The sequence below is a fragment of the Mercenaria mercenaria genome, chromosome 5, assembly GCF_021730395.1.
Source record: "Mercenaria mercenaria strain notata chromosome 5, MADL_Memer_1, whole genome shotgun sequence".
Taxonomy (NCBI): Eukaryota; Metazoa; Mollusca; class Bivalvia; order Venerida; family Veneridae; genus Mercenaria; species Mercenaria mercenaria.
Window position 1 is genome coordinate 66,326,255 of NC_069365.1, and position 14,670 is coordinate 66,340,924.

General features: G+C 34.8%; 2 protein-coding genes across 10 annotated transcripts in view; one reads left to right on the forward strand and one right to left on the reverse strand.

Annotated features, from left to right (window-relative positions):
- The window catches only part of LOC123557472 (receptor-type tyrosine-protein phosphatase epsilon-like), a 71,592-nt gene that overhangs the window by 32,951 nt on the left and 23,971 nt on the right, over positions 1 to 14,670 (forward strand). The gene's annotated exons all lie outside the window — the stretch shown is intronic.
- The window catches only part of LOC128557104 (uncharacterized), a 33,057-nt gene that overhangs the window by 5,462 nt on the left and 12,925 nt on the right, over positions 1 to 14,670 (reverse strand). The window contains exons 4-14 of the mRNA XM_053543783.1: positions 14,128 to 14,417; positions 13,141 to 13,215; positions 11,196 to 11,420; positions 10,843 to 10,954; positions 8,493 to 8,677; positions 7,178 to 7,310; positions 4,295 to 4,471; positions 4,072 to 4,164; positions 3,195 to 3,890; positions 2,331 to 2,468; positions 1,383 to 1,604 (exon numbers count right to left, since the gene is read on the reverse strand). Of these exons, the coding sequence (XP_053399758.1) occupies positions 1,383 to 1,604; positions 2,331 to 2,468; positions 3,195 to 3,890; positions 4,072 to 4,164; positions 4,295 to 4,471; positions 7,178 to 7,310; positions 8,493 to 8,677; positions 10,843 to 10,954; positions 11,196 to 11,420; positions 13,141 to 13,215; positions 14,128 to 14,417 (2,346 nt within the window). The remainder of the gene's footprint in view (positions 1 to 1,382; positions 1,605 to 2,330; positions 2,469 to 3,194; positions 3,891 to 4,071; positions 4,165 to 4,294; positions 4,472 to 7,177; positions 7,311 to 8,492; positions 8,678 to 10,842; positions 10,955 to 11,195; positions 11,421 to 13,140; positions 13,216 to 14,127; positions 14,418 to 14,670) is intronic.

Consider the following 14,670-nt stretch of genomic DNA (forward strand, 5'->3'; position numbering starts at 1 on the left):
GGCCCATACAGCACTCCACATGGAAATAGGAGTATTTGTGTTTATACATACACAGTTGCTGAGCACATGTATATAATAACACAAGCAAAAATAACAAAAATGAAGCAACAAAGACACAAATAAACATGAAGACAGCATAGCACCGCCTTGAAACGGTCAGAGGCAAAGCATCGTTTGGAATTTTAAACTAGTTTACTGGCACCAGCCATCAATCTAAAACCCGTACTATTTTACTATATTACAAGACAGCATAAATACAATTACTGCCCACCTGAAGTATTCCTTACACAAGAAACAGCAACCGCAGGAACGCATTGTGAAACAAAAATGCGATCATATAAATATACATAAAAATCTTAGGAGTCCCTAAATGTATGTACTATATGACTTTAAAAAGCTAGAACACCAAAGGAAACACCAATAAGGGCTAGGCAGAAAAAGGGTCACTATTAAACAAATCCGTCCTTAGAAGAGCGGGTAGGGTTTATGAGCTAGCTGCCATGGAATCCTCCGCCGGCCTCAGCATCGTACAATCAAAAAGGGAAACGTAGTAAACAATTATTAAAGGGATACACAATAACATGCAGTACAGAATGCAGAGCAATAATTTTATGTGTAACACAGTTAAGGGTTCGACGAAACTGACAGAACACTATTAAGATCAAAGCAGCTCAGACCAAGTTGGGAACTTCTTTTTTATTATGTCTCCCGTCTCCTAATAATCCAATCAGACAGAGTCGAACAGAAAATCAGTTAATATGATGTTTTTCATCTTAATGTTTTTTTTCCATAAAAACCCATGCATGCATATAAAGCTTTCAACACAACAATTAGCTTTATATTACTTGACTTATTTGGGTTTTTTTCTTATTTGAAATTATTATATACTTAACTTGCCAAACTTTTAAGCGAAGCAAATACAATACGGTTGTTATGACTGTACCTTAATCTTGGAAGTTGTTTTCTGGACGGATTGACATTGCCAGTCCTGAGTCACACGATATTAATAATTTGCAGGCAGAACACAAAACTGATTTCCACCTAATATATAATAAACATTTTGATTTCTGTCATTTCGTACGTCTTGGCGAAATTTAAGCCGTATTTTAATGACTATTTTAAGATATATATTTATTGGTACGAACAACCCGGTACTGGCGTCGGAGACTAGCCAATGTAATGCCGTATAAGGCACAGGGTAAGGGAAAATTGTACAGCCTAACTGGGAATAAAACCCGAGGACAAGGAATATACTAAGCCGCTAGGGATTGTTCACAAATACTTTGCGCCACCACTAACTAAGGTACAGTACCATAACATTTATCGGATAAAAACAACGGATATCTCTCATGCTGTGACACTATGGCTAGCAGTATATTTACCAACACATGTGTCATTTTCAAGTTTATATCCAGCATCACAGAGACAATCATATCCCCATTCCTTATTCACACAGGTTGTGTAAGGATAATTGCCACAAAGAGAAGTATTGCTGCATTCATTAACATCCACTTCACAACTGTTGCCAGACCAATGGCGGTTGCATAAGCACATTCTGGTCTCTGGATCACAACTCTCTGTATGGTTAGATATGCAGGAGCACACTGAAATATACAGGTGCACAGGACTGTTAATAGTGCCATCTTATAGAAGAACCACATTTTTCAAAACTTGACTATTTCTTATAATAAAAATCAATTCTATCAAAAGAAAATTTGTTTTTGTTGGGTTAAACGTCACACCGACACAATAATAAGTCATATGGCGACTTTCCTCTAGTTTCTTTTTACTGGGGAGGAAGGCCCCAGGAGTCCCTTTGTGCGTTATTTAATCACGAATGAGCATCTTGGTAGAACCAACAGACTTTCATAAGCCAGCTGGATGAAGAATTCTATGTCTCAAATAAGACTTAAGCCCGTATCAAAAGATGTAATAGCTAACCGTTCACATATAACTGATCAACATTACAATAGTGTAAATCAGATGTAAGTTCTCTATAAATGTTTTTTTCTGCGTACTATGCTTCCAAAGAATCCACATATATGTATTATCAAATAAGATTATATTCTGTTTTGAACTTAAAGCTACGAATAATTCAAATGATAAAACCTTTCACATGTTTAAAAGAAACAAAAATGAATTAATACTACTATTTCACAAAATGTTACTTATATCAAGAAAGCTGTATTTGTGCAAATATGACACTGTTACCGGCATTGCCGTTGATAATGACATTTCATGTGATGTTATAGGCTTATACTAAAGATAAGAATACAAATAAAAATGAAAAAAAACCAGAAGCTGATTTCAAACTGTGATTACAATTTTACCTGAATCATTGCAAGTAAGCCCTTGCCATCCCGAAACGCAGTTGCATGTTCCATCAAACCTATCACATTGCACCGTATTTTGCAAGTTACAATCGCAGCTTCTGTCGCAGCTCATTCCATACTTATCTGGATCGCATTCTATGATAATAAGCATATTTTAATTACTATTAAATCTTTATTTTTCCATCACTTTTTATTTCATTACAGCGGCAAACTCACAGCGGCACGTTGAAGTTGTACGACACGAAATAAGCAAATATTTCTTGGATGTGTAAAAGATCCTTTTGAAGCACAGAATGTAACTAAGCAGAATTATATCAGACTCGGTATGATTGAGTCTATTCATGAGAGGTAACTAACATACACTTAAGGTTACTATTATAAACACCTAAATGATTGTACTCATCGTCTGCTGTAAAATATATTTCTGATATTGGGAAAAAAGGAAAATAGTACGTTTATAATTACGTTTTTCATCATTTCAAAAGTATCTCGGATGGATTTATCCTTTCCGACACATTCTGATAAAAACTTCGTCAGATTGTAGAATTTCATGTTTTAATTATTCGCATGTCTCTTTTAAGCATACATGCGCAGCATGCAATAAATATTTTCGATAAATCGAGATTACCTTTAAAATGTGAGAGAATTATTTGAATAAATGCTATATATCTATTGACTAGTACTTTGCAACATATGTTAAAATTAGTAGTGGTGTTAAAATAAATGAATTAAGAAACTGAATGATGTTTTAACAGGCCATTTACAATTAAATGGAATATACTCCTGTGAAAAAGATTTCCTACAAAAATCCATTACGAAAGACGTTCAAAATCTCTAAACACGGGAACGTCATCATTTTACCTTCGACACAGAACTGTGTTATCTCTAGTTTCCGTGAATATGTAGGCAATGGAAAACCACTTTGGTCTATATGAACGTCAACTGATAGTGTAAATGGTTCTGGTGATGTGTGTACAAGAAGAACACTGTTGACAAGCATATCATCAATTTTGTATGCCATATTCTCTCCGAGTTTTTCTTCCGTTAGTGGATCTACCCCTGGAGGTAGGTTTAATAGTACAGAATGAGGTGCAATGTGTGAACTATTATCTGGCCCAGTTTCATTTCTGTCCTCGAATACAACAGACGAGTTCAACAAAGCAGCAAAAGTATCATTATATTCGAAAAAGCAGCCTTGAAGCTGAATGTCTACTGTCGTGGGATTTTTATACACCTTGATACTCATTATACCCGATCTGGTAAAGCTCCAGTCTGTAGATGTCTGAACAACAGTTATATTTAGATTTAAATTTCCAAATATTTGTGTGGTCATATCGAGCCGTCCGAAATCTTTGTATGTTAAATGAAGCTCGCCACTTGCTAGTAGAATTCCTTTAGAAAATACTGTGTCGTTCTGGAATCCCGTGATGAATATTTCTATCTCTTCTAGCGATCCAGACAGATTTCTTGCAGAAATGGTTAATTCAATGGGCACATTAACATATCCAACATCTGTTGATGTAAGTTCTAAAACTGGTGGTTCCGGTGGCGGTACACCTAAAGCAATATCATGTTGTAATAATATAAATAAGTTAGATAACTGTAATAGAACCAATAAAACGTTAAGGAATTTCAATTTGTTTAGTTACAGCTATATATACAGTACATGAAAATTTATTATTTATTTCCTCCTTATCTGATACTCATATACATAAGTTAAATAACACATCATACTTACTAGAATTGCAGTTTGGTCCGTAAAATCCATCAAAACAAATACAAACATTTGTTCCAGAACTGCAGTTGCCATTACCGGAACAAAGACAGTCGGCTTAAAGAAATAGTTTATGAATTATCAGTCATGTCAAGTAAGGTTCTCAACTTTTAGGAAAATACACAAAATACAAATAAGCACAAATACTAGTATTAAAGTTAATTTGTTTGAGTATTTTTCAACTTACCCATTAATTTTTTAGAAGTAACATTCATCATGTTTTCTGGTCCAATGTTCTGAATTTTTATTCGGTTGCCAACATGGTCGGTGCCAACTGCCGCTAATATGTATGATTCACCAGGGCGGAGGGGCATGACATAGATATCTTCCGTTAGTCCGGGTTTAAACATGGAAAAACAGTTATCTGTTAAACTAATACTAGATCGAATGAACTTATAATAATCTACACACTTACAAACATTATATTTTTTTATTACATGAATTAAATTTTTTTTAAATCTCTTGAAAATTCGCATCAAGTGCATTGAAACTTTCAGTTCCAAGTTCTTGGTTGCACGAAATGGTATAATTGGGTTTCTTTAATTTGCCAGTCAAAATATTAAATATAGAAAATATAGAAAATTTCCATTTTTCATCAATTATGCAAATAAAATCGGTCGAGAAGTATTTAGCTATGTACAGCTGCACTGACTTAAGTTAAAAATTATTCTCCACTTCAATATTTCGCCACAAATTGCACATTTTCATAGAGGAAATCAACACAATTGGAGGAGGTAAATGTTTAAAGTGAGTATTTTCAAAACCAGTGATACAATCAAACGTGTTAATCATCTTTGGTAAAACATACCGAATGTGGATAATTGCTAAATCTAACTTGTTTGAGTTGATGATTTTAAGTGAACTAATATCGACCTTTTAGTGAGGTAAGCTAAATTTAAATACGTTACAAAAGATAAATGTTATAATTGTTCTGTAATACTTATACTATTGTACAACAACGGTGTTTAATTTCAATTATACATACAATAGTGTTATAAAAATCGTTTCACAACCCATGTTCCAAAATAATTTCGCACATACAAACGGTAGTCTACTGTCGGGTGCATCAAAATCTTATAAATGTGGAACTGAATTATTCTGTGGAATTCTTACGAACAAACAGAGTCAAATTGAATGTATATTTAATTCACACTGTTCCAAAGGTATGAAAACACTAAAATTTGAAATGAAATAATAAAAGTATACAGTTAAATCAATTATGTTTTCGTAATAACTGACAATAAAATCAAACACCAGTGGAGTCCATAGTTTAGACATGCATCTTTTATTTCATTTTACCAAGGACGAAATAATTTATTTTCGTTATATCAAAGGTGAAGAAATGCGCCCTTAACGCCATATCAAAAGTTAAGTGCATAAATCTTATACGTGATTTGCAATAAATTGCATTTGATAATTGCTGATGCTTAATGTGTGTCGATTTGTGATTTTCAGTTTAGTGCATTTAATTTGTACGGAGGCTAAATGTTATCGATTTGTGATTTGCAGTAAATTGCATTTGATTTTTGCTGATGCTTAATGTGTGTCGATTTGTGATTTGCAGTTAAGTGCATTTAATTTGTACTGAGGCAAAATGTTATCGATTTGTAATTTTCAGTTAATTGCATTTGATTTTTGCTGATGCTTAATGTGTGTCGATCTGTGATTTGCAGTAAGTGCATTTAATTTGTTCTAAGGATCAATGTGTGTCGCTGTGTTCCTGTATTTGATTGTTTTGTCCTTGTGTGTTTATTTTATGTGTGCGTATGTAGTGTGCGAGTGTTGTTCGTGTGTGTCTTTGGGGAGGCTGCGTTTTTGGAACGTAACTTTACCTGTTGGATATTCTTCTGCGTTTTTTACAGTTAATTGCATTTAATTTGTGCTGATACTTAAAGTGTCGATTTGTGATTTGCAGTTAAGTGCATTTAATTTGTACGGAGGCTAAATTTTATCGATTTGTGATTTGCAGTAAATTGCATTTAATTTTTGCTGATGCTTCATGTGTGTCAATTTGTGAATTGTAGTTAAGCGCATTAAATTTATACTGAGGCTTAATGTGTGTCGATTTGTAATTTATAGTTAATTGCAACTTAATTTTGCTGATGCTTAATGTATGTCAATTTGTGATTTTTTAAGTTAAGTGCATTTAATTTATACTGAGGCTTAATGTGTGTCTTGGGGGCCTCCGAGGCCGAGTGGTTTTGGTCGCTGACTTCACTTGTCAGCTCATCGATGTAAGTTCGAGCCTCAATCGTGGCGTTGAATTCTTTATTTGAAGATGCTATCCAGCTGGCTAACAGAAGGTCGGTGGATCTACGCAGGTGCCCACTCGTGATGAAATAATGCATGGAGGGGCCCCTGGGGTCTTCCTCCACAACTGACGGTGGAAAGTCGCCATATGACCTATAACTGTGTCGGTGCGACGTTAAACAAAACAATATAAATAAATATATAAATAATTCTAACACGATCCGATTCATTTTGCTATTAAACAAAGAAGGCAGGAAACAGTGAATTATTATACAACAAATCACTGTTCTGACGTCACAATTATTACGTCATGGCGCCAAACGGCATAGCGGAGCGCTGGAAAAGAAACCGATTGAAAACGGGCAGATATTTAATGAATGTCATCAAGGATGTACTTAAAAATCCTTGGTAACGTGTTAGAATAGAAATAATATATCTCATTTAGTGATTTGCTCTTGAATAAATCATTGTTTGTCGTTCAGATGCGTATTATTATATCACTCGGGCTGCGCCCTCGTGTTATAATTCCTTCGCATCTGAACTCCAAACAATGATTTATTCAACGACAAATCACTGGATGAGATATATTATTTCTTAAATAATGTGTGTCAATTTGTGATTTGCAGTTTATTGCATTTAATTTAAAATGATGCTTAATGTTTGTTGATTCGTGATTTACAGTCAAGTGCATTTGATTTATACTGATGCTTAATGTATGTCGATTAATGATTTGCAGTTAACTACTTTTAATTTGTACTGATGCTTAATGTGTGTACCTAACTTAACAAGGTATAACTTATATTCGCTTTACTCTATATACCTTGATACTGAAACAAATCAACATATTTCACTCCTGCTCCCCAGTCTATGGTGTCGAACGATAACGTCACAGAATCTTGTGATTCGGTCTCCGTTAAAACTGATCCGTTCACAGCAGGTGGCATGACGTCAATCTGCAGAAAATCGTAGATACATGAGTGCAGGATGAAAGTACATGTGCACAAATGTTTAGCTTTATATATCTTCCTTTATTAGAATTTAGCTTGGAACACATTTACCAAAAAGAAATTGCAAAATATATTAATAAATGCCATTAAAGTTTAATGTCTCTGCTTTTGTACTTTCTGGAAAATTCGTTCTAAATTATTTGTATTTTTGTTGAACTACATATCTTGAAAATAATCTTCACCGATTTAGTTGACTTACTACCTTAGGTAGTAAATGTAGCAAACACATGATCTTCTTTAACTGAATTATTTGAAGACATATTCCTGTTACAATCACCCTTTACAAATAATGACGAAATGCTATCAAATGCATTAACCGCCAAAGACTAATGTTCCGCCTTGAAAATTCTTTTTTGTAACTTCTATTTTCGTATCATAATTTATGTTTAAATTAGTATGATTGCACATCAAATTCTTCAGCGTCAAACGACTCTTGATTATTTGTGTGAATGTTTGATAAATAACAGATTGCTATATAGTTACAGGATAATAAATTGAAAGGGTAAATATAATGAGAAAACTGAATACGCGTACACAGTTATATTTTAGTTATCACATGAAGAAAAGGAATGCGTATTAACTGAAATGTGCATAAAGTACCTTTGCACGTTAATCATATCAATTTGTGAAAAATGCACAGAACATTTATATACATTTTTACCAATTTTTAAAGAACAAAATTATCTTAAAATACGAATGATCACATACCCTCAAAATTACTTTTAGTTACAATGGAGAATTCGAAAGCATACTTTGGGTGTCCGCTTGCTTCCGCTTGATGTGAGATAAATATATGACTTTTCCAGATTTCTTTTAGATTTTATTACGAAGTAACGTATATCTTTATGATCCTATAAGTATTTATATGAATAGACATCTATATATTTACTGAAGTATGTTTGGCAAGGCATTTACGATTATGAATAATTCATATTCATTCGCATTCAAATGAAGTTTAGTATCAGTGAAAAATAAAAATGATGTTTCCATCAAACCGATTCTGCTATTATTTTGTGCTTCCAAAGGATTTTGTTAAAGATTTTATTAACTGTTTGAAGCAGTGAAAATATCAAATTTATATCACAGATAAATTTCAGTATATCACTTAAAAGCATAAAATGAATATACCGTGTTAAATATATTTGGTGTATCAATGGGATCATTTTCATCAAAGTATATAGAAGCATTGGCGTGTATTGTAGATAAATGCTCAACATCTTCGTGTGGCTGAATAGAGAATGTCACATAACCTTGCCCAGATGTCCCATTGTTTGGCGGAAGGAATCCTATACCTGGATCTACTGGTGCCTCACCTATTAGGAATAGATGAACGCAGGTTAACTATTGCATGAGACAGTATGTACTAAAATGCTTATTTACGGGAACAGGTAGCTCCTTCTTTCATAATTTCAGATGCATTAGTCTACATACGATTGGTACCTACTAAGTATTTTTAGATATTCTATGTCGTATACACACTCAAATAAAGGTACAAGGAGATTGTGGCACCACAGGAAAAATGTTTTATAGTTGTCTAGAAAATATTTCATTTCTAGAAAATACAACCATACAACAGCAAGTGAAGTAAGCGTAATCCTTTCCATCTTTCATGTTTGATAAAACGTCATCACATTAACAACTTTGTTACAAAATTGTCACATCACCAAGGAATTAATTCTTTTGTTATTTTACTATGCTTTGCATAGATAAAAGTTACATTTTATTTCATCCTGTAAAACAATCAAATCCTTTGACACTTGCAGCATAATAGTAATTGCTAAATGCATCTTTGCAGGTGGTTAACAAATATATTTGTATTTCCATAGTTTTACATGGAGCATGTAGAGAGTATTTCTTTTTTCACGTGAAATAATATTCATATTTAGCTTAATTAGGAAAAAACTTGAAATTCTCAACAGAGTTAATGGTTCGTCCTAAAATTATGCAACGAACAAAAAATATTTGAAATGTCCCGTTGTTGGCAGGTATCTTTTATTCTATACGAAGGGTGTTCAAATATGAATGCAACTAGGCCAATTTTCAGAACTGCTTAACAAACAATGCCAAAATAATTATCTCAATCCTTTCAGTCTTTTAATCCAATTTTTAAAGGTAGAGGGCGTGGACGGTAGCATGCATTTCCACTACCGTCCATGAACAGGCTCAATCAAACCAAGCCTGCAACATTTTCGTTTTTCTCGTGTTGAGCGACCTGTAAAGTTTCCACTTTTCTCTATTTCATTCTCTTTTCGAGGTATACTGTCCAGACACTGGAAACTAGCCGAACCGAGATTTTTGCGCGTTTGATATTTTCTTCCAGCAAGGTGTTTTTTGAGCCTCGGAAATAGGAAAAAATCACAAGGGGCAAGATCTGGCGAATAAGGAGGGTGGTGAAGCTCGAAAACCTTTTCCTGTTTCAGATATCCCGTACAATGGCCGCTTTGTGTGACGAAGCATTGTCATGCAACAACCTGACACCACGGAGACCAGTTGCTGGTCGAAGGTTTGCGAAATATTTCTTTAATTTATGAAGGACCTTGCCTTTGTAAAACTTGGGATTTACAGATTTACCCTTTCATACGGCAATTTGAATAGCAGGACCTTGATTTGTAAAGAAAATTACATACATTACCTTTTCGAAGCTCAAGGTGCGTTTTGCTATGCAAGGTCATTGGCTTCCTTTGGTTGCCAATATTTTGTTCTGTTTCTTTCGCTTGGGCTCATAAAAGTGAACCGCCAGTGATGATATTTGCGAAAGATCGATTGTTGTATTTATCGAACTGTTTCAACAATTGTTTGGCGATTCTTAACCGAGCAAGTTTCTGCTCCTTTGTAAGGAGATGGGGTATCCATCTGACACTTATCCTATTAATTTTTAAATCACGTCTGAGAATTGTACGAGCAGCTCCTACTGGGATACCAACGCATTTAGCTATATGCCTATTTGTAAATATTGCATCGGTAGCAATCAAATCCTTTACTTTTTCAATTATTATTGGCCAAGTTGCAGTTTTCGGACGGCGTGCATAAGGCGCATCTTTTACTGAATCCACACCACTTTTAAATTTCTTACACTACCGTGTGACAGATGAAAAAGAAAGTTCATTGTTCCCATAAACACGACATTATGTCTTTCGCCTGTATACCAAGAATACAGCGGTTCTTGATATAGGACCGTATTTGGTCAGTGAAAGGAGACCTTTTCCCAACCATTTTAGCTTTAGTGTACACGAGTAGATAGTGTTAATCGAGCTATTGTCAAAGCTAGACTGAACAGATTTAAACATGTATTGTATCAATGAAGAGCTTACACAGCCCTCTATGCGATACATGTACATATGTTGTGCAAATCGTAGTTAAAATCGAGATATTGGCCTAGTTGCATTCATATTTGAACACCCCTTGTATTTTAGATCTAATTCCTCTTCAGTATTTTATTTTTATAATAAATGGTAAGTGGTATTAGAGGTAAACTAACCTGTTTGTGGATCAAGTGACTGGAATTCCCAAACTACTGTCTGTTTCACTAAATCAAGGCCCGAAAATGCCCGTAGCACAATTCCATGCTCGCTCGTAAGATCTATTTTATCCTGGGCAATTTTAATGAAAAGTGTACATAACTTGCTGCTTCTTCTTGACAAAAATATATTGGAAACTCATACATACTCAATATGTAACAGCAAAAGCATGATGTTATCTGCTACACTACAATAGAAGTAAAAATCTACCTTAGGTTGGTTTATTTAAAAACTGCTATTTACCTATTTGATATTTGTTTCAAGAAAGAAATAATTAGCTGAAGAAAAATCTATTAAATCATGTTTTCTTTACCTGCAAAATCTTGCTGTTAACCTGTTTTTTATAATTTCCGAAAACAACATCTTCCAGTCGAAATGTCCTCGGATCTAAGTTTTCATTATACTTATGCTCGATGTAAACTCTTTGAGCTGGAGCTGTTGCATTTTCATCATTTTCAAATCTTATTTTGTATGTCAGTCTTGATTCTTTGTTTATAAACCTTGCTGCTCCAAATCCAGTGGGTCCTAGAATATCATTCTACAAAGCAATAAAAACGACAAGATTTACAAAGTATTTTGACATTTAGTATCATCTCGTTCATTATTGGTAAGCCAACATTTATCTATGATCCCTTTATCTGTCTGAGCCTGTTCATTGTGGATGATTAAACGTGCAAACTCCATAAGCACCCTAGCACTGACTTAAACCGGTTCTTCTCTTACGACTCTTAGCAGTAAAAAGTCAAAGAGCATGCCATTTTTATGATGAAACATCCCAAATGCCTATGGCGAAATTTGAATATCGGTCGCTCGGGTGCTATTCTAATGAACCAAAGTGTCGACTCCCTGACGCATTTGTCAGAGATCGGCCTAAAACGTGCGGGGTATGCATAAGCGACCGTAGCATTTCCCCTCTTCATAAAAATCATCATTTTTGATGAAGTGTAAGCAACTTTTTGCATAGAAAATGCCACTTTCTGCGCCTGATAAAGCCCGTATCCCAGACCAGCCCCCGTCTTACAACTTTTAGCAAATCAAGGAGCATAGTATTAAATGACATAAATCTAAACTGTCTTTGGCAGGATTCGAACCAGGGTCGCTCGGGTTCCAGTCCAATGCTTTACCACTTAGGCAAAGTGTCGACTCCCTGACGTAGTTGTCAGAGATTGGTTTTAAACGGGCAGTCTATGCATAAGCGACTTTATCGTTTCCCCATCAGTTTTGATGCTGTGTAAGCCACTTTTGGCATAGAAAGTGCCAATTTCGGCACGAGATAACTTCCGTATCCCAGACCACCCCACGTATTGACTCAGTTGCCAGAGATTGACTTTAAACGTACAAGTTATGCAAAAGCAACCGTAGCACTTCCCCATCATTTATGATGACGAGTAAGCCATTTTAGGCATAGAAATTGCCATTTTTAGCACGAGATAAAGTCCGTATCTATGTTCACCCGACGTTTAACGAATTTAAGCCTTAACAAATCAAAGAGTAAAGCATTAAATGGCAAAAATTCCCAATCTGCCTGCGGTGGGATTCGAAACCCGGGTCGCACGGATGCTAGTCCAATGCTTAACCACTGAGCCAAAGTGTCGACTCCCTGACGCAGTTGTCAGAGATTGGCTTTTAAACGTACAGGCTATGCATATGCGACCATAACATTTCCCCTCTTCAAAGAAGTCATCACTTTATGATGATGTGTAAGCCATTTTGGCATGGAAAGTGCCATTTTCGGCACGAGATAAAGTATGTTTCCCAGACAAGTCCCCATCTTACGACTTCTAGCCGTAACAAATCAAAGAGCATAGCATTTATGACGACAAATCCAAACTGCTTGCGACGAGATTCGAACACGTATCGCTCTCGTGCTAATCCAATGCACTAACCACTGAGCAAACGAGGTAACTTCCTGACGGAGTTGTCAGAGACTGGCTTGAAACGTAATTGTTAATGTGTAAACACATTAAGAGCATGCCAACCTCGACATTCAAATATTGATCAACCCGATTTAGGCAATAAATTAATTCGAAATATCTAGTAAGATTCATGTTTATTACCATTCTAAACGTCCAACAGAAAGCTATTAGGCAACAACTTTCATTATTGAAAATATGTATTTTGACATGGAATATCAAGAACATCAGATTAATCAGTAAATCTATATAGTTCTAACCTTAGTATTTAATAACTTAAAAAACTAAACATAAAGCAAGACTGAAACAAACCGTCAGACATTTTAATCACTATGAAAGACTTACCGGATCCCTTGATACAACCCATTCAACAAAGCTTTTCTCAAGTCCTTGTAACCATTTCTTAGGAATCCTACATATCTGTAAAGGAGAGTATTAAGATGGTATAGTCATTTCATTTACACTTTTACACATATACTGCTATAGGATTTCGTGTCTGTAACTATTGTACCTTTGCACTTGTTCTTATCCGGAAATCAAATGATTGGTAGCACCTTTAAACTAGAGTTAATTCATGTTGTTTAAGAAAATTAAGTCAGAAAGGTTCAGTACATTTTTAAGATTATCCCGGTCGTACACATTAATTATAGGTTGTAAATGGTAACATGATGTGTATGCGCAAACACACATTGTTATTACATTGCATTTATAAAAATAAGAATCAAATAAAGATAATATTATAATGCTAAAATCAAAAATTTCAAAATTGCAAGCACAAACAGAACATCAGATACTCAACTTCACATGCTTTTAAACATTGCCCTGTTTCGTGATTTTAATTTCAAATATGCCGTACTTATTGAGATACATAATATGCAAACGTGCAGACCCTTTAAGCACAAATTTTACAAAGTCATTAGAAATAACTATTATCAGGCGGAGTAAACGTGCTTATTATTTATTATTATTCCTATATGGTATCATGATTCAAGGTAAAGTACATTTTTAGGAACATTTGACACAAGCTTTTATGCTCTTTATGCATATTTTTTGACTAAGTCAAGGAATATAATCTAGTTCTGTGTAGCCCAGGAACAAAACTTCATACCGTGATTAACAATAAGGTTTGATGAAGTTATGTCAAACGCGTTTTGAGATATGCACGACACAGGTTCGGACGGATGGGCATCCTGACGGGCATCAAGACGGACGGATGTAAGGACAAGGGCAAATCTTTAATACCCCTCAAAATAGTCCACAAAGCATCATATTTAAATCATATCAACAGGATGTAATATCTTATCGTGCAAACGAAAAATGAATATTTCTTACTTCCGGCTGGATGCCGTTTATGTATTCTTCGTACCGATAATAAACCTGAAATATTCTTTTAAGTATTTTGCCAGGTAAACCGAATATCTTGTTTTCAGCCTGTCCTATTGAGTATTTCATAAAGTCCCCACTCATGTCTTTGAAAGTGTAAGGTTGGTGGTCTATCAATCTCCTTAACCTTTCGCCACCTAAGTCAGCAGCAACTTTGAAAGTCACTCCAGCTACGACACCTAACCCACTTGCCGAAATTCCTCCCGCTATCCCTCCTGCAACAGCTGCTCCCGTTGCGTCTGCAAGTCATACAATAACATTGTATGGATATAAATAAACATGTCAAACATGTTGGGCGTCTTACAATTGCTTATGATTACATGTTCCTCCCAAGTGCGTGGTTGAGAAAGCATTTCCGGTGTAAAAATATGCAATTTAATTCTTTCCCTATTTTACTAAGACATCCATAAATAAAAAACAATACTTTAAAGTTTGTTTTCCTGTTAATGTAGACAATATCTAAAGTTTTCTTTTGAAACAAAAAACAAAACA